Here is a 24,265-nt window from a genome sequence, read left to right as displayed (position 1 = left end):
CCCTCCCCTGCCCCCTCGGACTCGGTGCACCCTCCTAAGCGTACCCTCGGGCGCTCCAGCTCCGGGAGCCTTGGGGCCTCGGGGCCCGGCGGCGCTCGTCCCGGCTGCAGCATTCCGCTCCAAGCACTCGGCTAGGGGCAAGGGCGGGCGCCGGGAAGGGGGCGGGGCCACGCATTTCCCGCTCCCGGCAGGAACCAAAGCGAAGCGGCCCCGGAGGCCGACGGAAGGCTTCGGGGTGGCGCCCCGACGCCATCTTTAGCGAGGCCCCTCCCTCCCTCCGTACCGCCCCCCCGCCCCCGCCCCAGAGAGCTCGACGAAGAGAGGGAGGGGGCGTGAATGGAGGAGGTGCTCCAGGAAGGCGGGGCCGAGAGAGAACGCGGAGCGAGCCGGGGTTCTAACGCCGAGCACAGGGCAGGTTTCCTGGAAACCGGGGTGGCCTCTTTGTTGTGGGTGCTTGGGCCGACTGAAGACGCCATGGGGTCTGTCCCGCGTCCCGCCCCGACTACCGCGAGGAGGAGGGAGGGCTAGCGGCCGCCGCCGCCGCCACGGGAACGCCTTCCACAGGCCTGGGGCCGCCCCTATGAAGAGGGCCGCCCCTCGCGCACTGCGGAAGTGTGGGTAGGCGCAAGAGGCACTTGTGGTCGCACCGGAAACGGGCACGGAGGACGATGGCGGGTCTGGCAGTCCGGGACCCTGCGGTAGATCGATCCCTGCGCTCCGTGTTCGGTGAGCGGCCCTCGCCGCGAGTGCCGCAGGGCCGCTGGGCCAAGCTGCGCCGAAGGGGGAAACCGGGGCCGGGCCGCTCTGGGAGGCAGGAAGGAAGGGCCGGAGGGCGCTCCGCCGAGAGGAGACTGGGGGTGGGGGAGGGGGAGGGGGAGCGCCGGGGACGGTGGGCGTCGCGCGCTCGGCCCTGGGAGCTTGCGGACGGGGTGCGTGCTGCCTGGGGGGCGGGGGGGGGGCCGCAGGCGCCTGGAACCGGGGCCGCCGGTGCTGCGAGCTGCGTGCTGCGTGCGTTTGAATCAATGCGCGTGCTCCCGGCAGCCGGCCATTGCTGCTCGTCTGGCTCGTGCCTCTCTGGCCGCCTCGCACTTCCCTCCCCTTTCGTCGCGGCTGCTCCGGCCCCGCTCCCAGCCCATCGGGCGTGGATGTCTCTCGGGTCAGGGAAGAGGGTAGGCCCCTGTGGGAGCCCGGCCGCTGGACGAATGAACGAAACCCTGGGCTGGCGGCCGAGCGCGCGAGCCGCGGAATGCTGGGACGGTCCCTCCGAGCCGGGCATGAGTAGCGCCCAGCAAAGCACCAGGAGAAACTTGCGCCGCCGCAAAAGGTCGTCTCGCCCCTGGTGGGCACGCAGAAAAGCCAGGGCCAGGGCCTCCGGAATCAACCCGGAAGGACACCTCCTGAACCAGAGGAACAACTTGGAGCAGGGGGCCGGGGCCGGGGCTGGGGCCGGGGCCGGGGCCGGCGCCGGCAAGCTTTGCTGTTCCGTTTGTGGTAGTGGCCAGGCAGCCCGTGAATGTAGCCTACGTCCTCATCCCCACCAAGGTGGGGGGGGGGGAAGGGAAGGGTCGGCCCCCCCAAATCGCGCCCCACCCCGTTGGGAAACTCGTAGCCCATGCGGGGTGGAGACTGAGGTGGGATAGATGCACCCCTCGAAGGGCCTTTCCACCTATTTAAGACCGCCTGAGAATCCGATTCCTGCATTTTCACGGGCACTTTGGGTTCTGGGGTGGGGGGGGGAAGAGTCATTCTCCAGCATCAGGTGAAGCTTAGGTTCTGGGTGGGGGGAGGAATAAATGGAGGGGAACCTGTCGAATGGCTCTGATGCTTGAAATCAAGGGCCTACTTGTTATAAAAGTAGTCCTAGGCAAGAAATCGTTGCTCCCCCTACTGTCTAACTGTATTGGAGCGTTTGCACTGAGTTGGTAGGAAGACATGGAACTGCACGGATCTAGGAACAGGTGTTTTCTCCCTGATGGCTAGAAATGCCATGGAATATGGAGATCTCTGGGGTCTAGTCAGTTAATTTTTCCCTGGAATTTCATATTTCCCACTTTTTCCTTCTTAGTGGGCAACATTCCATATGAAGCTACAGAAGAACAGCTAAAGGATATCTTCTCAGAAGTTGGACCAGTTGTCAGTTTCAGGTAAGAGACCCTTCTTTCCTGATGCTTTTCTAAATTTCTTCTTAGGAATATATTTTTACTAGTAATTCTTCAACTGGATTCTAAGCAAAAAGTTAATTCTTCCTGATCCCTTGATAAGATTTTAGTGGAGAAGACTTCGGGGGCTAGAATCAGAAAGTTTCATCCTAATGGAGAGGTGGGAACAAGAGACCTGTGTTCCATATGTAACAGTTGTGCTCCATTCAGGTTGGTATATGATCGGGAGACAGGAAAACCAAAGGGTTATGGCTTCTGTGAGTATCAGGACCAAGAAACAGCCCTCAGTGCTATGCGGAACCTGAATGGCCGTGAGTTCAGTGGGAGAGCACTTCGAGTAGACAACGCTGCTAGTGAGAAGAACAAAGAGGAACTAAAGAGTGAGTCCAGTCACAGAAGCCACGTTGTGGGCATCATGGGGCAGTGGGCTTGGGGGGGATACAAAGGATTCCCATTTCTGGAATATGGTAAAATATTCAGTCCTAAAGTATTCACCAAGATAAAGCACTGGTTTTGCTAACACAGATGATTAAAATACCATATATTAAGGACATTTCAACAAAGGACAACCTAGAGATTAGTTTACCTTGAGATCTGCCGTTACTAGGAGGCTCATACTTGAACTAAGGGGGTGGTCCATATAAAGGCTGGTGATGCTAACGTGTCGTTACTGCTTAGTACCCACTTTGGAGATTGTTGGACATTTAGAATGTTGTGGCATTTCCATGGCATCCACTCAGGGATGACCATCCTCTAGAGCTCTATGACCTCAGCCCTGGTAAAAAGCTGGGAAGGCCTGCATTCTAGTGTGAGGTTTTAGCTTTTTACTGATTTACGCAGTTTGGCTAGCTAACCTTACCAAGATCAACAGATGGTAGGGAAAAAAATGCAAAGGCATTTGTTTTTATACTTCCCATCAACAACTTGCATTTATTACTTTACAAAATCTATCAGCAAAAGTTGCTGTCACTTAGGAGTTCACAAACTTCAATCTCACCCAATTTTTAATCAGTACATAATCTCAGGGGGAAAAAATTAAAGCACTAGCAATACTAGCCATGGTGATGAGACAAGAAAAATAAATTGAGGGGATAAGGCAAAAAGAAAACAGTTATGACTTTTTCCAGTTGACTAACCCTAGAGAGTCAACTAAAAATTCATCGAAGCAATGAATTAAGCAAAATTGCAGGATATCAAATAAATGCCTAAGTCATTAACATTCCTGGATATTATCAATAAAGCCTAGCCAGAAGAGATAAAGTCTACTAAAATGACTATGGACTATGTAAAAATACTTGGCAGCCTCCCTATCAAAATACACACAAGAACTATATAAATCCAGCCATGAAGTACTTGATCAGGAAAATATCTAAATAATTGGAGAAATATTAATTTCTCATGAGCAGGCCAAGCCAGTCAGATAAAAATGACAACACTTAAGCCACTCAATCTGCCAAAGAATTACTTTATCAAGCTGCAAAAAAGTTTAAAAAAAATTCATGTAGAAGAACAAAAAGTCAAGAGTCTCAAAGAAAGTAATGAATAAAAAGGGGAAAGAAGGGGTCCTACCAGTACCAGATCTCAAACTATTCCTCAAAAAAGTGATCATAAAAATTAGTACTAGTTAAATAATGAGAGGTCAGTGGAACAGACTAGGTATACAGCATAGCAGATGAACACAGTAGCCTAGCATTCCGTAAACCCAAAGCTCTCAGCTACTGAGGCAATGGCTCACTACCTGACAAATATTGCTAGGAAAACTGGACTGCTGTCTAGTAGAAATTAGAAATAGACTAAACCTCGCACCATATGCCAAATGGATATATGAACCTAGATATCAAAGATCATATCATAAATACATCAACAGAACAAGGAAGAAATTACTTTTCAAATCTGTGAACAGGAAAAGACTTTCTGACCAAAGAAGAGAGAAAGTCTTATAGAAAACAAAGACAATTTTGATTATGCAAAATTAAAAAAGGTTTTAAAAACAAATCCAGTGCAGCTAAGATTAAAAGGGAAGCAACCAAGAAAATCTTGGCAACAAGTTTCTCTGATAAAGGCTTCACTTCCAAATATATATGAAGAACTTACTCAGATTTATAAGAATCCACTATTCTCCAGGCGACAGATGTTCAAAAGATGTGAACAGGCAATTCTCCAGGGAAGAAATCCAAGTTATTTGTAGCCATATGAAAAAAAAAAGTCCAAACCACTAACAATTTAGAGAAATTCAAATTCAAGAATTCTGAAATTCCATTTCACATGCATCAGGTTGACAAAATTGACAGAAAGGGAAAATGACAAATATTGAAGGGGCTACAGCAAAACAGGCCTATTGATACACTGGTTTTAGAGTTGTGAACTAGTCCAGTCATTCTGGAAGGCAACTTGGAAGTATGGCCCAGAAGTTATAAACTGCATTTGTTTGATCCAGTGATGCCACTATTGGGCCTATGCCCCAAAGAAATAAAAGAAAGGAAAGGGGCCCATGTGCACACGTATTTATAGCAGCTCTTTTTGTAGTGACAACTATGAATGAGGGATGGAGGCTTGGCGGGGAGCACTCATCACTTGGGAACAGCTAAGCGAATTATATATGTTACGTGTCTGAAGAAAGTTTCAGAGCAACCTAGGAAGACTTCTGTGAACTAAAAGTGAGCTGAACCAGGAGAACCATTTATACATTGTCAAAATGAACAGTTTTTAAGATTTGGGAACTCTGGTCAGTGCAATAACCAATGAATCTGCTAGAGCAGAGGTGTCAGACTTATGGGGGAAACTAAATTCAAATGTCATTAGCAGACGTTTAACAAAATAAAAGTACAGTATAACATCAGATAATGTTCATTTGTGATTTTCTCAGCCCCTAATGTGACTACTATTTGAATGCTCCCCACCTCCTCACTCGCAGCACATGCTCTGGGATGTGGCCAGTGTGGGTGTTACTTTTGCTTCACTGTGCTTATTTGTTACGGAGGTTTTGCTTTTCTTTTTTCTTTTTCCAATGAAGGGGAGAGGAGGGTAACATAAATACTTGACAATTGGGAAAAGAAAGAAAAAAATGTAGTTTAAAAAAAGATAACCATCTCTTAACAGCAAAACCTTTTCTCTCAACCTACATTGAGAACTACAAGCCTGGAACGGAAATGGCTTTTTGTTTAATACAGAATGCATGTCTTCATTTAACCCCTAAAGAGAGTACGTTTCCAATGAGTAGATTGAATGACTTCTTGGTCGCGTTTAGAGTCCATCCCTGGGAGTTCCATTAAGTATTTCTGTTTGCCTGGAGCTTTGGCCTTTTTGGTTTCTCTTGAAGGATTATCATTCTCCTTTGTAATTCTTTGCAGGAGGGTCATTGTACTGCTAACGGGGGATCTACCTGGTAATAAATAATGGCACTTGAAATACCATTCCCAGTGCTTCTGGAATTGCTGCTAATTTTGCTTCACTGTTGGATGTGTTCACTGATGTCATGCCATGCCAATTGCTACTGGAATCCTGTCAACATAATAGAGGATTTCAACAGCTTTAAAAATCTCGTCATAAAAATTCTAAAGCTTTGATGATAAACATTTGCTTCCTGTAGTCTGGGCTGTATCAGATAAAGGGGAGGGAGTGCCCAGGCCCTAAATGCTCCAGGCCAGGAAAGCTATTGCCTTCATATGTCATCTGGACATGGTATCCAGATGTGGCCTACACAAGTTTTATAAAATTTTTAAGTCTGAAACAATTTAAAGATGCTAATGTTAATTTTGAAATCATTTGATTTGGAGTTTTGTTTTGGATTTTATTGTACTCATCCTGATTAGGCCTTGGCACTGGTGCCCCTATCATTGAATCTCCCTATGGAGACCCCATCAGCCCTGAAGATGCCCCAGAATCCATTAGCAGAGCAGTTGCCAGTCTGCCACCAGAACAGATGTTTGAGCTGATGAAGCAGATGAAGGTAGGAAATTGAAAACAGATGGAAACTGTTGCATGGAAAGAGCAGTCCCAAATGTTACTAGAAGCTGCTTCCCCCGGCGGGCAGTGAGGCCTGGTTCCTTCAGAGTTTAGTATCATTTTGTTCGTCATTGGTGTTCTCTTGAGCTGTGGGGAGTCCATAGGAAATCTGATCCTGCTGTTAGAAGGGAGAGGGCCCCAGTTGAGTGGGATGCTTGCTGATGGTAGCGTGGAAGGCTCCCCAAGGTTTCGTGAGCCCCTCAGATTTGTGGGTCAGGGCTCTTACTACATTGTTTCACTCAGAGGAACCACGGGACCTGATCAGCTGTGTTTCTTTGCCCAGCTTTGTGTCCAGAATAGTCCCCAAGAAGCACGGAACATGCTGCTCCAGAACCCCCAGCTAGCCTATGCTTTGCTACAGGCCCAAGTAGTGATGCGCATTGTGGATCCAGAGATTGCACTGGTAAGTCCTTCTGGTTGCTTATGGAAATGGCCTTCTCCTTCGTAGTGGGAGGTAGGACGTGGTGGATTATCCTGTCACAGGCATGGCCAATTCCAGCACATGTGTTTATCTTTTTCTTGTAGAAGATTTTGCATCGGCAAGCAAATATCCCATCTCTGATTCAAGGTAACCCGCAGCCCAGCCAAGGACCTAGTGCGCCAATGAACCAGCCGAGTACTCCAGCCTCTCAACCGCAGCCCTTGGTAGGAGTTCACATGGGAGCACTTCTGTCTGTCATAGGTTGATATTGGTGTCTTGCTGAGGGTGCAATGGAAGGCTGGGGTGGAAGAGAGAAGGAAGTTAGACAAAAAAGCTGCCCAAGTGAGAACTTCTCAGGTTGTGGCATGACATCTTCTATGATGACCTCACAGTTGTGAGGAGGGGAGCAACGTAGAACCCTTCAAGTTTGGGGTGTTAAAAGTAGTGGAAATGAAATTGGAGGCCTCAGAAAAGGGCAGGCCCTCTCTTTTCACTTGCTGCTCTTATCTTCTCTAGCCTTATGTATAGCAGTAGTGAGGGCCTTCAAATGAGATCATGTTTTTAAAGTACTTAGCATAGCTCCTGGCACATAGTAGGCATTTTGTAAATGCTCATTCCTTTCCCCTCTGTATGAAGAACTTGCATATGCAAGTCACAGTGTGAGAAGTGGCCTAAACTCCACCAAATCCACCCCAGATTATCTCGATAGACAGGAGTGAGAAGCTTTGCCTTCTTAAAGGTGTCACCACTTAGGGGCTTCTCTAAAGAGAGCCCCAGCAGCCTGCCTTTATTTCCCTGGTGGGCATTGAGTAGAACAATTTGAGGATACCACAACTCCCTATGATTGATCTAAAAGAACAAATGTACCCCAATATCTAGGGGGTGTCCAGTCCCAGCCGTACTGAGTTTGGGACATCCTGTTCTACAGTGCAAATCCCCTTCCCCTGAGGAGCTCTGTGGCTTTTCTGTTTCTGTGCCCTGTGGGAGGGCATACCATCTGGACAGGGATGAGGGGTGGGATGGTTAGAGTGAGTAGTTTGAAGGGAATTTAGGGTTGTCTTCATCAACTAGTGTATTTATTAAATCCCCACAGGGACATGGGACAGGCTCTGATTTCTTCTCTTGTTCAGGGTGGAATGCATGTGAATGGAGCTCCTCCTCTGATGCAACCACCTCTGCCAGGTGGTGTTCCTGCACCAGGAGCACTGCCCACTGCAGGACCTGGGCCTGGCCCCTTGGCTCCTGGAGGTGAGCTGTGCTTCCCATTCTCCCGCTTTCAGGATCTTTATTCCTAGTCCTGTGGTGATTTATTCATTCCGTTCATTCATTGCATTTATGTGATCCAATGAAAGAATCTCTAAAAAGTACTTGGCGAGCCTTAGGGTACTATGGAGATATGCGCCATTATGAATGTTATTGTTCAGTTGCTTTTAGTCTCGTCCAGCTCTTTGTGGCCCTTTTTGGGGTAACCAGATAAATGGACATTGCTTGATTCTCTTTCTGAAAAAGATGGGGTGAAATAGTCCAAGTGAATCAGCTTTGAACGTAGTAGGGAAAAAAATTGCCTTTCATGACACGGCCAAGACTTGAAAAGACCTTGGCCACAGTTCACCTTCCCAGCCACAAGCCTGAGGCCCAGTTCTTCCTTTGTCTAGCCATGGAGCAGCAGGCACGTGGCACTGGGCAGAAGCCCCTTGTGAAGAGGTGGCGCTTCTCAATTGAGGTGTTTCCTGAGTCTTTGCAGGGACTAGATGGTGGTCTGCTAAATGATAAGTGCTTTTTTGAGGGGAAGGGGGCAGGAATGGGGATTGTGAACTTACTTTTGTTGGGATTCTGATTTCTGGAAGGAGGGAACGATTTGTGGGCTTCTTTGTTGTCCTCAGTTGTGATTCTCTGGGGTTTTGTCTTCTAGGTGGGATGCAGTCCAAGGTTGGAATGCCAGGTGGTGGGCCAGTATCCCTAGACCGGGGGCAAGGTAAGGAGATTGTATTGTCTGACTAACACAGATTCCTTGCAGCTTTTGAATCCTCCAGAGTCTTCACCTAGTAAAGTAAAGCCCAGTTGCATAAGCGTCAGTGATGAAGCCAAGCGATATCGTATTGCACGTTTTTCTGATGGGTTTGTAGTCATTCCGGCCTGTACTCTTTCTCTCCCTGTATTACTAGTGCTGTTGAGTGAGCAAAGGGAGGAACGGGCACACAGCATGGAGCCAGGGTGCCTAGAATGACGCTGCCCTAAAAGCCTGGTCAGGGCTGTTGGCCAGTGAAGTCTACATGGCTTGGGTCCATGATGGGGGCTGCAGCAGCAGCATTGTCATTGTGTGCAGACTTTCGGTCACGATAGCAACAGCAACTTTCTGCCTTCTGTCTCCATGTGGCCAGATCCTAAAAACAAAGAAAATGTTCATTTGCAATGAGAGCCAGGAAGTACAGTGATACGGTAGCTTCAATTGCTATCTCCCCCAAATAGCCCTCAGATGTCTCTAGCATTCTCTGAGTCTCTGAGGGATCAAACCTCCCATCAAGGGCTGCAGAGTAAAAGTGGCCAACAAAGAAGACCTTCAGGCAAAGCAAGGCCTTAAGACAGACTATTCTCCCCTCCTTCTCATTTCAAGCTGGTGCACTGGGGAAGGTTCCCGAAATGACAGAACCAATGATCCACTCCACAGATGACTGACAGCGATCAAACAAGGTCCCAGACCAGCGCTTGCCCTCCCCCTCAGGGTCTGTGTTCTTTAGAGTGTAGGCGGGTAGGGATGCAGTGTGCCACCTATCTAGCTAGCCCCAGGAGAGATAGGCATGGGGCTTTTGCCCCTAGGTAGCGCCACCTTAGTGTCTGAAAATTGCTCTATAGGGAGAGTAGAGGAATGGGGTTCTGAACCCAATGCTCTTGGGGTTCCTTGGGAGCACTTCTTGCATGCCTGTAGAGGGTGTAGGAGTCGGGCTCCCTCTTGCCTTGCCAAGTCTTGTCTGTCCTAGGATTCTTGCTCCTTGTGCATGTGTGCATGCAATGGTGAGAGGAGACAGAGAGATGTCCTGAAAGTTTGGCATCTCCCTGCCTTCTGCCGCCTGGTTCTTAGGCCTTTGCGGCTGTACCATTGGTCTTTGGGTGCATGTGTGCAGAAGTCCCTCCTCCTTGGGCTTTGCTCCTCATCATTTCCAAAGGGCTTGTCTCTTCTTCTAACACTCAGTCACTTGATGTCACTCCATCTGATACTTACTTTGGTGTTGGCTGTTTTTGTGTTTTAGACGTAGCTTTGTTTGCGCTACCCCACGTGTTTTGGTGCCTTTCCTCAATCAATCCTGCTTTCCAAAGTTCTGTCTTCTTTACCTGCCATGTTTTGCTTATGAGCATGCAGCCATATTATTGGATAACGACTATCCGTTTTCTAGCTCAAATAACACTGCAGTGTTTTTAGGAAGAAAATAGATGGTAGTAGAAGTAATGATCAAAGGAGGCTAGAAATGCTTCCCTAGGCAAATTTGGGCAGCAGGCTTGATTCTTTTCTTTTTGATACCCTGGTCACACACAACTTCTGGGAGTCCATCTTCCCAAAGTCGAACTATGGTTCAGGCACACAAAGAAACTGACATAGGCCAAGGAGATTTAGCAGCCCAGGGCAAACTACTGACCTAGGAATGGTTTTGAGCTTTAGTGAGCATGTGTACAAAGCATCAGATATAGGTATGTGGGGGGGGGGGGGGGAGAGGGCAATGTGCAAGCCATTCATGTTTTTGCTCTTTTTCCTTCTCTTTAATTTGCTGCTCACCCAGGGACCCTACAGCACTCGCCCGTGGGACCCGCTGGGCCTGCACCAATTGAGCGAGTTCAAGGTACCCACGGTAACTGCAGGTTTCTTGTGCTTGTGGTGTTCAGGGTGGGGCATGAGAGGAGGAGAGCTGTCTGGCAGTGAGCCCCAAAGGGTGACATTTTGGCTTTGCTTTTCCTTGGGGGGTGGGGAGCCACAAGCCTGAGATTGACCTTTGTTTGAGGCTTGGTGCCAGGAGGCTTAGATGGAATATTAGCAGTCTGTAGGATGGCGAGCAGTCTCTCCCCTGGCTGAGGTCCTTGTAGGCACAGCAATGTTCATGCGTGCCAAGGCAGGAGCTGCCTTTTGTGATTGTGGTTGTTGGGCTAAGATGTGAATTTTAAGCAAAACCCAGGAGGATCCCTTTCTACAAACAAGAGCAGAGGTCCTAGTTGGCAATTCCCTGTACACTGCTGCGGCACATGCTCTGCACGCTCCCTGCTTTCTGTTCTGGAATTTCAGGAGTTATTCTTTTGGGATGAGGAGTTTTCCTGAACTCTAGGATGTCTGAGTTGTGTTGATTGTGGTGCATAGAGTCACTACTCTGAGTGTTCTTACTTGGTTTTTCACTTTGGTAATTCCCCCTTTGTTTCCCTGGCAGTGGCAATGCCAGACCCCAGAGCCCCTATGCAACGTGGACCTATGCCTGCTGGCGGCCCACCTCCCCGAGGTCTTTTAGGAGATGCTCCAAATGACCCACGTGGAGGGACTTTGCTCTCAGTCACTGGAGAAGTAGAACCCAGGTAAGCAAGCACAAACCGAGAAGGACAAGTTTTAACTGACTCGTGCCCCCTTGCTTGGCGCCAAAGAATTCCCGTATCGGTCGTGTCCCCCTCCCCCTGCCAAAAAAAAAAAGTGAACTATTCTCGGATGTTCTCCAGGACTGAGTGCACCATGGAACAGAAGCGGAGAGTGCAGATGGTACATCAGCCTAGGCTGACTCTGGCTATTGTTTCCTTGGCAATCTTCATAAGTGCCCAACATTGGAAGGTCAAGCATCTGGACTGTGAGATAGACAGGATTAGGTGGCATACATAGGTGTATGTATAACACGAAGTCACAGTATGTTTTGGTCTGACATAGCTCCCCATCAGAGAAATGTGCTGCCATTTGAAGAACATGCCTCCTCTCATACCGTGGCTACCGAGTGGGACAACATTATTCAGATGACCATGTGTGGCTGGTTTGCCGTCATGATTCTGGCAGCACACAAGTTGGCTGTGGGGTCATTTAGTTGTCCAGTAACAATCATCTTCCTCCTGCCAGTATGTAGGGTTAAACTTTGGTGTCAGGTTTGTGTCTAATCTCTGCTTCTTGATCCTTTCCTGGCTGACTCCTTTCTTCTGCCTTTCCGTGTCTCAATCTGCAGAGGTTACCTGGGGCCACCCCATCAGGGTCCTCCCATGCACCACGTCCCTGGCCATGACAGTCGTGGCCCTCCCCACGAGATGAGGGGAGGGCCACTGGGAGAGCCTCGGCCTCTAATGGGAGAGCCTAGGGGACCCATGTTGGATCAGAGGGGTCCACCCATGGATGGCAGAGGTAAGGGGAGACCCATTACATGGAATTGGTCATGGTAGTTTCTGTCACTTGGGAGCCAGGGGTCAGGGGTTTTGTTTTTAAAAGGGGGAAGGGGGGGATGCCTCACATGGTAGGAAAGAAGTGAATATGCAGCAATCTGGACTCTGTAGAACACCTTCCTCCTCAGAAGAGAAATGGATGCTTAGCATGGAATGTAGCAAGGCAGGCATTGGTCATCAGCCCTGGCCAGTGTGTCAGAACTGGGTGTTGGCAAGTGACAGTGATGTTTGGGGTGGGGGGAGGCAACAGTCAGACAGTAATAGGCTAGGAGTGTGTGACCCGGCCATACAGTGGACAGGATGACTTTAAGTTGAGTTAGTTTGGAATTTCATTCATTTCCTGGATGTTCATTTTGGCCAAGCAGTAAGTCACAAGCAACTGTCTGTCTTCCAATTGCTGGCTATGGCTCTTCTTAACTCTCCCTGCAGGCGGAAGAGACCCAAGAGGGCTGGAGGCCCGAGCCATGGAGGCCCGAGGCATGGATGCCAGAGCGATGGAAGCCAGGGGAATGGAGGCCCGAAGTTTGGAATCAAGGGCCATGGAGGCTAGGGGCATAGATACAAGAACAATGGAGACAAGAGGCCCTGGCCCCAGAGGCCCAATGCCTGGGGGACTCCAGGGACCTGGGCCAATCAACATGGGAGCAGGTGGCCCACAGGGTCCCAGGCAGGCATGTGTAACCCGCTTCCCCTCCTAATAGCTGATTAGTCTAGTCTATGTGTCAAGTTCTTGGGAATGAGAGATTCGAATTCAGGGGTGTTTTGGCCACTGCAGCTAAGGTTCTCCTGCCGGGCCACTATGGCTGTTGAATTCAGGATAAGAGGAGGAGGGAAGTAGGAGAACTGGGACCAGTGAACAAACAGCTGATAGGTTCCTTGTCTGTCCATAACCCAAATAAACAAGCAGGGTGTTGGTGTCACTGGAGCGGTTCAGAACCTCCGGATCTTGGCTCCCTGCCCTCCTCTCTTTTCTTCCATAAATACGCTTTTAGAAACTAAACAGCAACAAACAATTCTTGCATGGGCATATCTTCCTGCTCAGTTCTCCCCTCCAAGGCCCCAGTAGGAGTTTTTGCCCATTGATTCTCCTTTACTTTGCCTGCTTTGATCATCAGTAGTATGTACCCCACTTTGCTGATTCTTTTTTCACTTTGCATTATTTCAGAAAGGTGTTTTTGGTCCATCTTAATCACTTTATAGCATTCCATTGTACACCTACCAAAGGGTATTTAACCATTGCTGATTTCTCAGAAATCACCCTCTTTGCCTCTGTCCTCATGTGCAGAGGAGGAGACCTGGGTTCTAGGCTCTGTCACCCTAGGCAAGGCAGTTAACCTCTCTGGCCTCTAGGCAATTCTCATAAGCCCTTTACAGGGAAGGTGACCACCTGCTGCGCTTTCCCATCTTCTCATCTTTGTTTATTCTGCCTTTCCCCTTCTGCCCTCTCCCCTCCTTTCCCCCTTCACATCTCTTTCTCCCTTTCTAGGGAAGCTGTCTTGTTCCCTCCCTCCCAGCTCCATCCCCTCTCTTCCTCATTCCTGCTTCTGCCCTTTCCTTTCCCCTCTGTTCACGGGCCAGAACCTATAGCAGAATGAACATTTCTGTGATATATTGCACACAGTTTGAGAATCCCTGTTTTTTAGTGGGATAATGAGGTGAGTTGAACACTTCTTTTCCTGTAAATTAGAGTTTCCCTTCAACCTCTGTAGCCCACTGCCCTAGAGGGAGCTGGAGCCTTGGAGCTTTTTCCCCCTTTATTTATTTTTTTGGTTTTTGTTGAGGTTGTTTTGGCAGAGGGGAGGGGGGAAGGTAGGGCAATTGGGGCTAAGTGACTTGCCCAAGGTCATACAGCTAGTAAGTGTGTCAAGTGTCTGAGGCCAGATTTGAACTCAGGTCCTCCTGACTCCAGTGCTGTACTCACTGTGCCACCTAGCTGCCCCCTTCCCCCTTCATTTAAAGCTTCCTTGGCAAGTATTACAACTTAGCCAAGAGAACACACGCTGTCTGTCTGGCATCAGTTCTGGCTTCCATCACAGGTATGGCTCCCAAAGAATAGGCACTGTCTGTCTTTCTGTCTGGCATTTGTGCTTACCTTCTAGGTGTGTGTGACTACTTTCCCTACAGAGCACTCCGAGTATGCCATCAACTGCAGAAGCGGGGGGAGCCTTTGGTTTCTTCATCACCTGTGCTTCTTCCTTCAGTTCCTTTTTCTGGTTTTGTTGTTATAACTAGCATTTCTGGTACAGTATTAGTGATGGTCATCACAGGCCTCACGGCTTCACCCCTAGATCTTGTTCCAGAGTGTCCTGTTTATCACCATTACAGAGAGTGCTTGCTCTTGGGCTACTTAAAGCCTCCATGGATGCCTATGCTTTCTAGTGGTTTTAATTGGAATGGATGACACATTCTGTCAAAAGCCTTGTCTGCATCTATTGAGATATTCCTGTAATTTTTGTTGTTTCTGTTCTTGATAGTTTTCCTAACGTGCCAACCCTACATTCCTGGTATCAATTAAACCTAGTCATAGTGTGTGATCTTTGTGATACATTGCTGTAATGCCTTTGCCCATATTTTATTTAGTATTTCTGCTTCAGCATTCACTAGGGAGATTGGTCTAGAGTTTTCTTACTCTTGTTTTTGCTCTCCCTGGTTTAGGTATTGAAACCATATTTGTATCGTAGACGGAATTTGGTGGGACTCCTTTATTTTTCCAAGTCATTTCTAAAATATTGGAATTAACTGCTTTAAATGGCAGGGTTCACTTGTGAATCCATCTGGTCCTAAGTTTCTTTTTCCTAGTTAGCTCATTGAGGGGTTGTTCAATTTCTTTTTCCAAAATAGGGTTCTTTAAGGATTCTATTTCCTCTTCTGTTAATCCAAGGAATTTTCTTACTTCCATAGAAGCTGTTATATTTTCCCTAGAGAACCCACCCCGTCTGCGTATCTACGTGTCAGTCATGAGTTCTAGCTTCCATGCTAGGTGTTACTACTAATCTACAGAACACACCCTGAGTATACCATCAGCTCATCTGCACAAAGCAAGTTTTGTTTCTTCATTGCCCGTACTTATTCCTGCAGTTCTTCTTTCTGGTCTTATTGCCGTAGCTAGCAGTTCTACTACAATATTAACTAGTGGTGGTGATCATGGACGTCCTTGCTATCCCCTGTTCTCATCTTGTTCAAAAGTGTTGTAGTTCATCCCCATTTCAGAGAATGCTGCTTCTTGGGTTTAGATACATACCAATTTCTAGTTTAAGAAACTATCCATTTATCCTTATGCTTTCTAGTACTTTTAATAAGAATGGGTATAGTACTTTGTCAGAAACCTTGTTCTTAATCAGTTGGAGATAATCATGCTTTCTGTTTTTGTTCTTGATACGGTCAATTATGCTTATAGTTTTCCTAACATTGAGCCAGCCCCACATTTCTGGTATAAATGGAACCTGATCATCATATCTTTGTGATATATTATTGTAATCTCCTTGCTAGTATTTTATTTTAAATTGTTGCATCAATATTCATTAGGGAAATTGGCCTAGAGTTTTCTTTCCCTGGTTTAGGTATCAAAACCATATTTGTGTCACAGAAGGAATTGTGTCACAAAACTATTTTTTTCAGTTTTTATAATGTTGGAATTAATTGTTCTTTAAATGTTCGATAGGATTCTCTTGTAAATTCATCTCATTCTGGGATTCTTTATCTTAAGGAGATCGCTGATGCTTGGTTAGTTTCTTGTTTTAAAAGGGACTTAAGTGTTCTATTTCTTCCTTTTTTAATCTGGGCAGTTTTCTAGCTTCTCATTTCCTACAGAACATTCCCCATCTCTCTGTCAGTCATGAGTTTCTAGTTTCCATGGCAGGTGTTACTTCTTGTCTGTCTGTCTGACCGACCCTCTCTGTAACTCTTACTCATCACCACTCCTAGTTTCCATGACAGGTGTTAACTACTTTTTCTGCAGAATACACCCACTCCCATCATCAGGGAGATAAATCTTCTCATCTCTTCTTTAGGGCCAATCATAGTCATTTTATCAGGCAACTTTCTTTTGGGATTTACTGTTCTTTCTTTTTAGGTTGTTACCATCATTTTATGTGTTCCTTTCCTGGTTCCCTTTCCTTACCTCTGCAGTAGAGTTTCTCTCAGTTCCTCATTTTTATAATTTCTTTCAGAGCTCTTCTATTCCATTCATATACCACAGTTTGTTGAACCATTCCCTTATTGGATGGATACTGACTTTGTTTATAATGTTTGGTGACTCCAGAAGGTGTTGCTATGACTTAGTGTGCTACAGATGAGACCTTTCTTTCTTCCTTTGACCTTGGGATTAGGGCAAATCCTTCTTTCGGTATGTAACTAGCCATGGAGTAAATCCCAGAGTATGGCCATTTAGTCATTTTGAGGTTCATAATTCCTCGAGTGGTTGAACCAGACCCACATTTCTGGTATAAATTGAACCTGGTCATCATGTATGATCTTTGTGATATATTATTGTAATCTACCAATAGTATATTCATGGGGCCCACACTTATTTCTTCTTCTTGACACTGCTCATTTGGGTTGCTTGTTATCCATGTCTCAGAAACTCATCAAGTCCTTCTCACCCCTCTTGGGACACACAGGTCCCAGGCATGCAGGGATCTGGTCTGCAAGGCGGAGGTCAGCCTGGGGGATTTAGTCCTGGACAGAACCAAGTTACTCCACAGGATCATGAAAAGGTAAGTCTTAACTCTCCATTGATCCAGATGCTTCCTCTCCATCTGCACGTGCACAGAATTAGGCTGCTGTGTAACAGCACCCCTGCATGAGGGGATTTCCCGTGTCCATTCAGTAGTGGTGTTCTTGGGCATGGCCCTGGAAACTCACTGAAGTTTATGTAGTAGTCTCTTAGGCTGATCCACCAGTAACAGCTCTTCTGTGTGAGGTGGAAATGACTAAACAGAGCCTCGTCCTCCTCTTGCTGTCAGAGTTCATGGTAGGGTTTTTGGACCCTTTGCTTTTCCATCCTTCACTCCATAAAAATAGTAGCCAAGTCCCTGCTGTTGAATCAGCTAGATGGTACTATGGATAAAGTGTCGGCCTGGATTAGGGAAGTTTCAGTTCTTTTCTCAGACTTCTCTGGGCAAGTCACTTAATTGACTCAGTTTCCTCAACTATGAAACGGGGATTACAAGAGCACCTCTCTTCCAGGGTTGTTGTGAGGACCAAATGAAGTATCATTTGTAAAGTCACTTACAAACCACAAAGCACCGTATAAATGCTAGCTGTTATTAGCTCTCTGCTTTTATATTAGATCTTCATGGGAAATGCAGGCATGACAGGAGTTTTACATAGAGTCTTTCTTTCGATACTACTTGCCCTGCTAATTATTACCCTCTTTTTGCGCATATTCAGGGAGGGGAAGTGACTGAGGAGAGCTCTGAGTTTTCCTGACTGAGTCCAGTGTGCTGTCTGTCACACTTGGCTGCCTTAGGGAAGAAGATAGAGAGATTTGGAGAAAGGAATGCTGGATCTTGTAAACAGAGGGAATCCCCCTGCCTCTAGGCTCCTCATTTACGGGAGGGGCCTTTGGGCTACTCTAGGCCTTGGCCTGGATGTGGTTTTATTTGCATGCAGGCTTCTCTGTTTGCCTTCCCCCCCCCCACCCCACCTTCTTGTTGCCTGTCTCCTTTATGTAAATTTCAATTCAGGGACTTTGGGCAGATGATGTCAATGGGGATTTGCCTAGCTGCCCTTACTATAGTTCCATCATTGTCTTCCTTTCTACCCCAGGCCGCTTTGATTATGCAAGTGCTCCAACTGACCGCAGACCAAATTGCTATGCTGCCTCCTGAGCAACGGCAGAGTATCCTGATTTTAAAGGAACAGATACAAAAATCGACTGGCGCCCCTTGAGTGGTGAGCAAATGGATGCCCTGCTGGAGAGGGCAAAGGGCTGGGGGATTCTGCTTGGGTCGCTTCCATGCTCACCTAGGATGCTCAGCATGAGGACCTTTGCTTGTTCCTCCCGATCTCTACTCTGCTTCTACAGGGCCAGTCCAGCCCCTGTGGGGTGGGGTGATACTGTAGGCTGTTGGCCCATTGTTCTGTGTAGTTAATCACCTCAGATATGCATTTCAATAAATGCCTATGTATCTTAGTAACCAGTATATTTACTTCTGAAGCAAATTCTGATGTGAGAAGAATAGAACATGTAGCCAAGGAAGCAAATGGTCAAAAAAAATCCACCATAAACTCCGACACGTTTTAGAAGAGTTCTTACGGGCTGATACATGGCTCACCACACATAATCATGCTTTCTCCTTGTCATACTCATCTTCTAAATAAACTCATCATGACACACCTTCAAAGTGTTCTGTGTGTTAGTTCAGTTTTAAATTCTGATCTCTCCAACGTATTTGAGGTTCAGTAACTTAGTGAAAAGTAAGTCATTTTCTTTGTTCCAGGGCGGGGTTGACACTACCCTGCCAAATTTTTGTACTCTCTTAACTCTTTCACTGTGAAGATGACCTTGGTCTCTCAAAGGTTTACCAGCCAAATACAAATTGTGAGGCGCCTGGCTGAGCCATAATAGCCTAGATCACAAATGTGGGCCTGGTCACCTCCACAGAGCTTTGCTGCCATTTGGAACTTATTTGGGTCCCATCTCTCAGTTGGTACAGTCTGATGATAACATCCCTGCTACCAGCCAGTGATCTTATTTCATGGTGGGCTAAGATCCCCACATCAGTCAGTCCATCAACATTTATTAAGCATCGGTTATGTGCCCAGGCACTGTGCTAAGGTCTGGGAGTACAGAGAAAGGCAAAGAGACTATCCCCACCTATCAAGTAGCCCACAAGCTACAATGGGGGAAAGACAACAAGCAAACAACTGCATGCAAACAAGTTGTATATAGGATAAATGGGAAATAATTGAGAGAGGGAAGGAACTATAATGGAGAGGAGTTAGAGAAGGCTTCCTAGAGACGGTGGGATTTTAGTTGAGATTTAAGGGAAGTCAGGGAGGGCAGCAGGCAGAGCTGAAGAGGGGGAGCATTCCAGGCATGGGGGGCGGCCAAAGAGAATGGCTAGAGCTAAGACACGGTGTGTGTCTTGTTCATGGAACAACCAGGTCAGTGTTACCAGATAGAAGAGGAAATTGGGAGGTGAGGAGGGAACAGATTAGGAAGGGCTTTTTGTATTTGATCTTAGAGACAACAGAGCCCCTGGAGTTTATTGAGCTGGCAACATGGTTGGTCCTGTGCTTTAGGAAAACCATGTCTAGAATTAAAGAATTTCAGAGCTGGGATGTGTCAGTCTAATTCTGGTTTTATAGATAGGGAAGTGTGCCCAAAATGATGACAAAACTTGTGGATGCAACATGCTAAGCACTTGGGCCTGTTTCTCCTAAAGTCCTGCCACACCACTCTGCCTCTGAACATTCATTATCTTATTAACATGTCAAGATCTCAGCGAAATGCCCTTAAATTTCAAATTTCTGTTTTTCACTAAAAGGGGAATTCAGAACAGTCTGCTTCCTTCCAGCAGCTGCTGTTGCTAGGTGATCTCCCATTTTCTTTTGCTGCAGCCTTTCCAGTAACACCTTAGCTTGAAAAACAACCGAAACCTGGCTTTTAAAGACACAGACTAGGAACTTAGGGGATTTGAATCACTGTTCCCTAGGATAGATATGGAAATCTTCCTCTCTTCCACTTTATTCATTTCATTTTGCTAGAGACAGCATGTCCGCAATGTGAAGGAGGTTTGGGGAGGAGGATTCTTCCAGCACCCCCTAGCTTTTTAACCATGATTGCCTTCAAAGCCTTGCTTGGTAGCACTGGGTAGATTGTGTTGGGCAGGATTTTGTTATTGATTTGTTGGTGGTTTTGCACAAAGTGGGGACTCTGCTGCCAGGCTTCGACCCAGCCAGTTGGTAGCCATCACAGTCACTGGCAAAAGTGAAGTGGTGGCTGCCGTGGTTGCTTCTGGCCTACAGAGGTGACAGTGTTCATTTAAAATCCTGCGGGGGTTCAGCTACTGCTCGAAAGTCTGCTCGCTTACGTAGCAAGGCACTGTAGAAAAACGGCCCTGGCTCTGGAATCAAGATCTGCCTCTGCCACTTATTACTTCCTTTGTAATAAGTGACTTTGGGCAAGCCACTTCACTTTGGCCTCCGTTTTCCTCATTTGTAACATGAGGGAATTGAACCTCTGAATTTCTTTCCACCTCAACATTTATAACCCTGTGTACAAACATGGGGATCTTTGGAGACTGGGTTTGGATACCTCTGGAAGGCACTAAGTGAGCATAGACTTAGCAGACTTCTTCCCAAAAGTTTTCAAGCCTCTGGCCACCTTTTGAAGCATTGCAGTCAAGATGTGTTATGAATCTTAGTTCAATATTGTCCACAAGTGTGTTTACACATTGTTTTCGTGCCCCAGGAAATGGATAATACTGTCTGATTTGGGCCCAGAAGTGGGAGAAGAGCCTCACAACCTGCCTGCCGTGAATGGTTGCTCTGAGGAGTGCAATAGACCTGGTTGTTGTGTGTGGCTCTATCTAGCTCAGGATTCCAAAGATAGGGCTGGCCTGCATTTTCTGACACAGGCTGATCTTTCTTTGAAGATTTAAGTTATTAAGTAGCTTCTATTCTAGTTAGATTAGGTACTTACTGGGGGAAAGAATCAACAACTCTCTCTGTAAAAACCACAGGAAAAAAAATCAGTGGTTGGGGTACCGAGGTAGGTGGGTCCTGTATTCAATGCTCCAGATGAACTGGCCTGGTGCTGCTAGCTCCCAGAAGCTCCTGTAGGAATTTCCTCTGTTCTACTTAGGTGTGAGAGGATGCTTCCACTGCAAATTGCCAAGGAGGCAACGGGCTGAGTTTCCCCCTCCCCACCTTGTGATTTGGTGTGGTCTTAGGGCTATTTTCCTCACTCATGGATTCTCCCCAACTTGATATTGCAGGTTTATGGAATGCTCGACAGAAATCCTGCATGTCTAGTTTGATAATATGGAGAAGGATTCAGGATCAGAAGTTTCTGTATCCCAACACTTGAATGACCCTAAGAGGTAGCGGGCAGAGCCTATGTGACGCCTTCACCAGAAGTAAAATCTGCTTATTCTCATTGTCGGGTTTTGGTTTATTGGGGGGAGGGGGGTGGGGGTAGGTATGTTTAGTTTATATATTTTATGTGAATTAAAAATAAATTTTACCCAGGATTTGCATATACCCCGAATCATGATGTGACATCCTTTTTGCTTTGAGGTGGGAGCTAGGGAAGTTGCTGATTTTGCTTTGGTTGAAAGCTGTGGGACAATTTGCTAGATTGTGGCTTCTTCTGTTGTCCCTGAGCTATGTCTCCCAGCTCCATCTTCTTTTCTATGTGAATAATTGGTTGAACATTTGTTAAGTGCTACTGTATGCAAGGCATTGTGCTGATCAGTCTTTAATATTTACCAGCTGTATGATTTTCCAAAACCAGCTCTTTGTGTTCACTCTGTCTCTAGCCAAAATAACAAGGATGTATCTTTTTGGAAACTATTTAGAATGTACCACTCTGTATCTAATGGGAGAAAATAAATTACTTGTGCTGAAGGTGCTTGCTTGGTTGGAGCAAGAAGATGTCCAGAAAGGCAAGAAAGCAGCGATACTGTGTTCACTCTGTCTCTAGCCAAAATAACAAGGATGTATCTTTTTGGAAACTATTTAGAATGTACCACTCTGTATCTAATGGGAGAAAATAAATGACTTGTGCTGAAGGTGCTTGCTTGGTTGGAGCAAGAAGATGTCCAGAAAGGCAAGAAAGCAGCGACATTGGCACAACAGTATGTTGCTTCTAGAAGAGTCCAAATACCACGATGCATTTTTATGTCAACAGCAGATGGATTCTTGTACGTCATTCCGAGCTAAAGCTAAGATGCTATGTTTGGTGGTGATTACAGTATGTGTCAGTATCACAGAAACAGATGGCACTTGACTGTTCTGTTATAAAGCTCTCAGGTCTTTGGAAAGTCAATTAAAAACTGGTTTTGAGATATTTGTGATGCCTTGTACCTCAGTCATTTGCAGAAATGGTGCTTTTTCCCAAGCCCTCAACCAACACTGAACCTTGTAACTAAGCCTGGTCAGCAAAAATAACCAATCAGTGAGGGTCCGCAATACTTGGCTCCCATGGTGGGCCTCTCTCTTGACAAGAAAGAGGCAGGTTATTTAAAAGGAAACCAACCCCAAATCAAGTGAAGTGAGAACAGAAAGCTCAAGATCCAGGCCTCTTCTGCCGTCTGATCAGATTGGCTTCCAATTGCATTACTCTGGTTATAAACAGTTGGGAATAAATGTAGATGATGTACTAGAGGATTGTAAAACTTGAGCTGGCTGTACACCACTGCTTTTTCCTTACAGATTATGTGAAAAAGGCCTTGTCTGCTCAGCTCTCTGGTCCACCTAACCTAGAATTCTGCCCTGGACCAGTGGCATCCAGAAGTACATGGTGAAAAACCATGATTGTCTTCCATTCCACAAAGGTGATTTCAGATGCAAGAATGTGCTTAATAATCTGCACACTTGTTTAGGAATTGATAGAAATTATCTCAAACCTATTTCTGTTTTCAGCCTGTGCTGCCTCTTGAGATTCCTTGCAATCAGCTGTATTAAGAGGCTCACAGAATGTGATGAGCATATACCAAGCCTGAGATTGAGGAGCCAAAGGCCATGAGAACCCAAAGAGAAGGCAAGATAAATCGGACGATAAGAAATTGAAGGAGGGGTTTTTGACTGTGATGTGTAAAGAACTTGAAAAATTCTCATAAAATGGCCTGCCTCCCTTCTAGTACATTGGCATTCTGGGAGGGGGGAAATGCAATGAAACCGTTATTTCTTATTTTTCCCTTCTCTCTGGCCCCACCCCACCCCCACCAAAAAATCAGGACTGAACAAAATTCTGAAGAATGAATTAATGTAAACGTCATTTAGCAGCCCAGACGGGATATCATTTGGGCCATGTTTGTCTAACCTCATCATGCCAAAATCACATAGCAAGACTGAGAAGCCCCAGAACTGCATGCTCAGCAGGGTTGCCTCCTTTTCACTTTCGAATCGAGTTGTGCTAATACCAATGGCAACAAATCAGAGTGAGCCAATAGACATTGTTACCATTTGGTTGTTTCAGTGTGTCTGACTTTTCAGGATCCCATGTGACGTTCTCTTGGCAAAGATACCAGAGTGGTTTGCTGTTTCCTTCTCCAGCTCATTTTACAGATGAAAGAACTGAGCCAACAGACAGTAGCAGGCAGCTCCAGCTACCCTTCCAGAAAATCTGCCAGCGTTTTCATTTTCTTTTTTGTTGTTGCGTACAATTGTTAGTAGTTTTATTTATAATACAAATCGTCTTTTTAAAAAAAGGCTTGGGGCAGCTAGGGGTGTCAGTGAGTAGAGCACTGTCCCTGGAGTCAGGAGGACCTGAGTTCAAATGCGGCCTCCGACACTTGACACATGTATTAGCTGTGTGACCTTGGGCAAGTCGCTTAACCCCAATTGCCCTGCCAAAAAAAAACCCTTGCTGTGTAACTGTAATTGATAATGATCAGAAGTAGCTACTGTGAATCCCAACCTACCCTAGCACTAGCAGTGGCACCAGACTGAGAACCCATCTTCCTGATCCCCAATCATACCCTTTCTTCCAATTTGAAGTTACAAAGAAGGGAAAAGAAATCTGCGCCTGTAGCCTACCATCTCTCTGTTGAGAGGGTTGGTGTAACTGTTTGCAACTAAACTAATGTACTGTGAAACCATCACAATTATGCCCTGACCAAAGCCCCTCCTGGAAGGCAGAAACCTTGCTTTTGCTTTTCCGTGTACTAAGTGTCTGACGCTTCCCAAGTATTTAATTAAATGTGTGTTGACTGACTGTTAGGCCTGGCTGGCTGGCTTTGTTTTAGTGCAGGAGACTAAGGTCCAGAAAACTCCCTTTTTAAGAGCATAAAGGCAAGAATGAAATCCTCTGCCTCACGGGCTGGCCATTGCTAAAAATGGAACTAGTTCTGTCTCATTCAACTAAGGTTTATTAAGTACTCATTCTGTACAAAGCTAGGAACTAAGGGAGACAAAGGTAAATTAAGGGAAGTTCCCTTCCTTTAAAGTGCAATTAGGGAGATGCAATGTAGCGCAGTGGAAAGGGTATGAGAGGTAGAGTCAGGACTCGAATTCAAATCTGCCATTTATTGCCTTGTGATGTTGGGCAAGTTACACCTCTCAGGTCCCTTCCAGTTCTCCATCTTTAAGCCATAGGCACACATACAGGTGACACATATGA

General features: G+C 46.4%; 1 protein-coding gene across 3 annotated transcripts; it reads left to right on the top strand.

The window, feature by feature from the left end:
• Positions 1-352: 352 nt before the first annotated feature.
• Positions 353-21,993, top strand: CSTF2 (cleavage stimulation factor subunit 2). 3 transcript variants are annotated; one of them, XM_036740053.1, is made up of 15 exons: positions 353-726; positions 2,066-2,144; positions 2,370-2,539; positions 5,972-6,108; positions 6,448-6,567; positions 6,690-6,809; positions 7,716-7,833; positions 8,498-8,560; positions 10,359-10,427; positions 10,995-11,136; positions 11,763-11,935; positions 12,403-12,644; positions 16,593-16,688; positions 17,743-17,868; positions 20,919-21,993. In XM_036740053.1, exons 1-14 carry the CDS (start codon positions 669-671, stop codon positions 17,863-17,865), a joined length of 1,710 nt encoding a protein of 569 aa, XP_036595948.1. In that variant the 5' UTR covers positions 353-668; the 3' UTR covers positions 17,866-17,868; positions 20,919-21,993. The 3 variants fall into 3 exon arrangements, with proteins under 3 accessions (XP_036595948.1, XP_036595950.1, XP_036595949.1); XM_036740055.1 differs by having other exon boundaries at positions 499-726; positions 10,359-10,418; XM_036740054.1 differs by lacking the exon at positions 20,919-21,993 and having other exon boundaries at positions 499-726; positions 17,743-18,320.
• Positions 21,994-24,265: the final 2,272 nt, after the last annotated feature.

Source organism: Trichosurus vulpecula, chromosome X, assembly GCF_011100635.1.
Source record: "Trichosurus vulpecula isolate mTriVul1 chromosome X, mTriVul1.pri, whole genome shotgun sequence".
NCBI lineage: Eukaryota > Metazoa > Chordata > Mammalia > Diprotodontia > Phalangeridae > Trichosurus > Trichosurus vulpecula.
The sequence above is the reverse complement of the archived record's forward strand: the minus strand, read 5'-3'. Positions and strand labels throughout refer to the sequence as shown.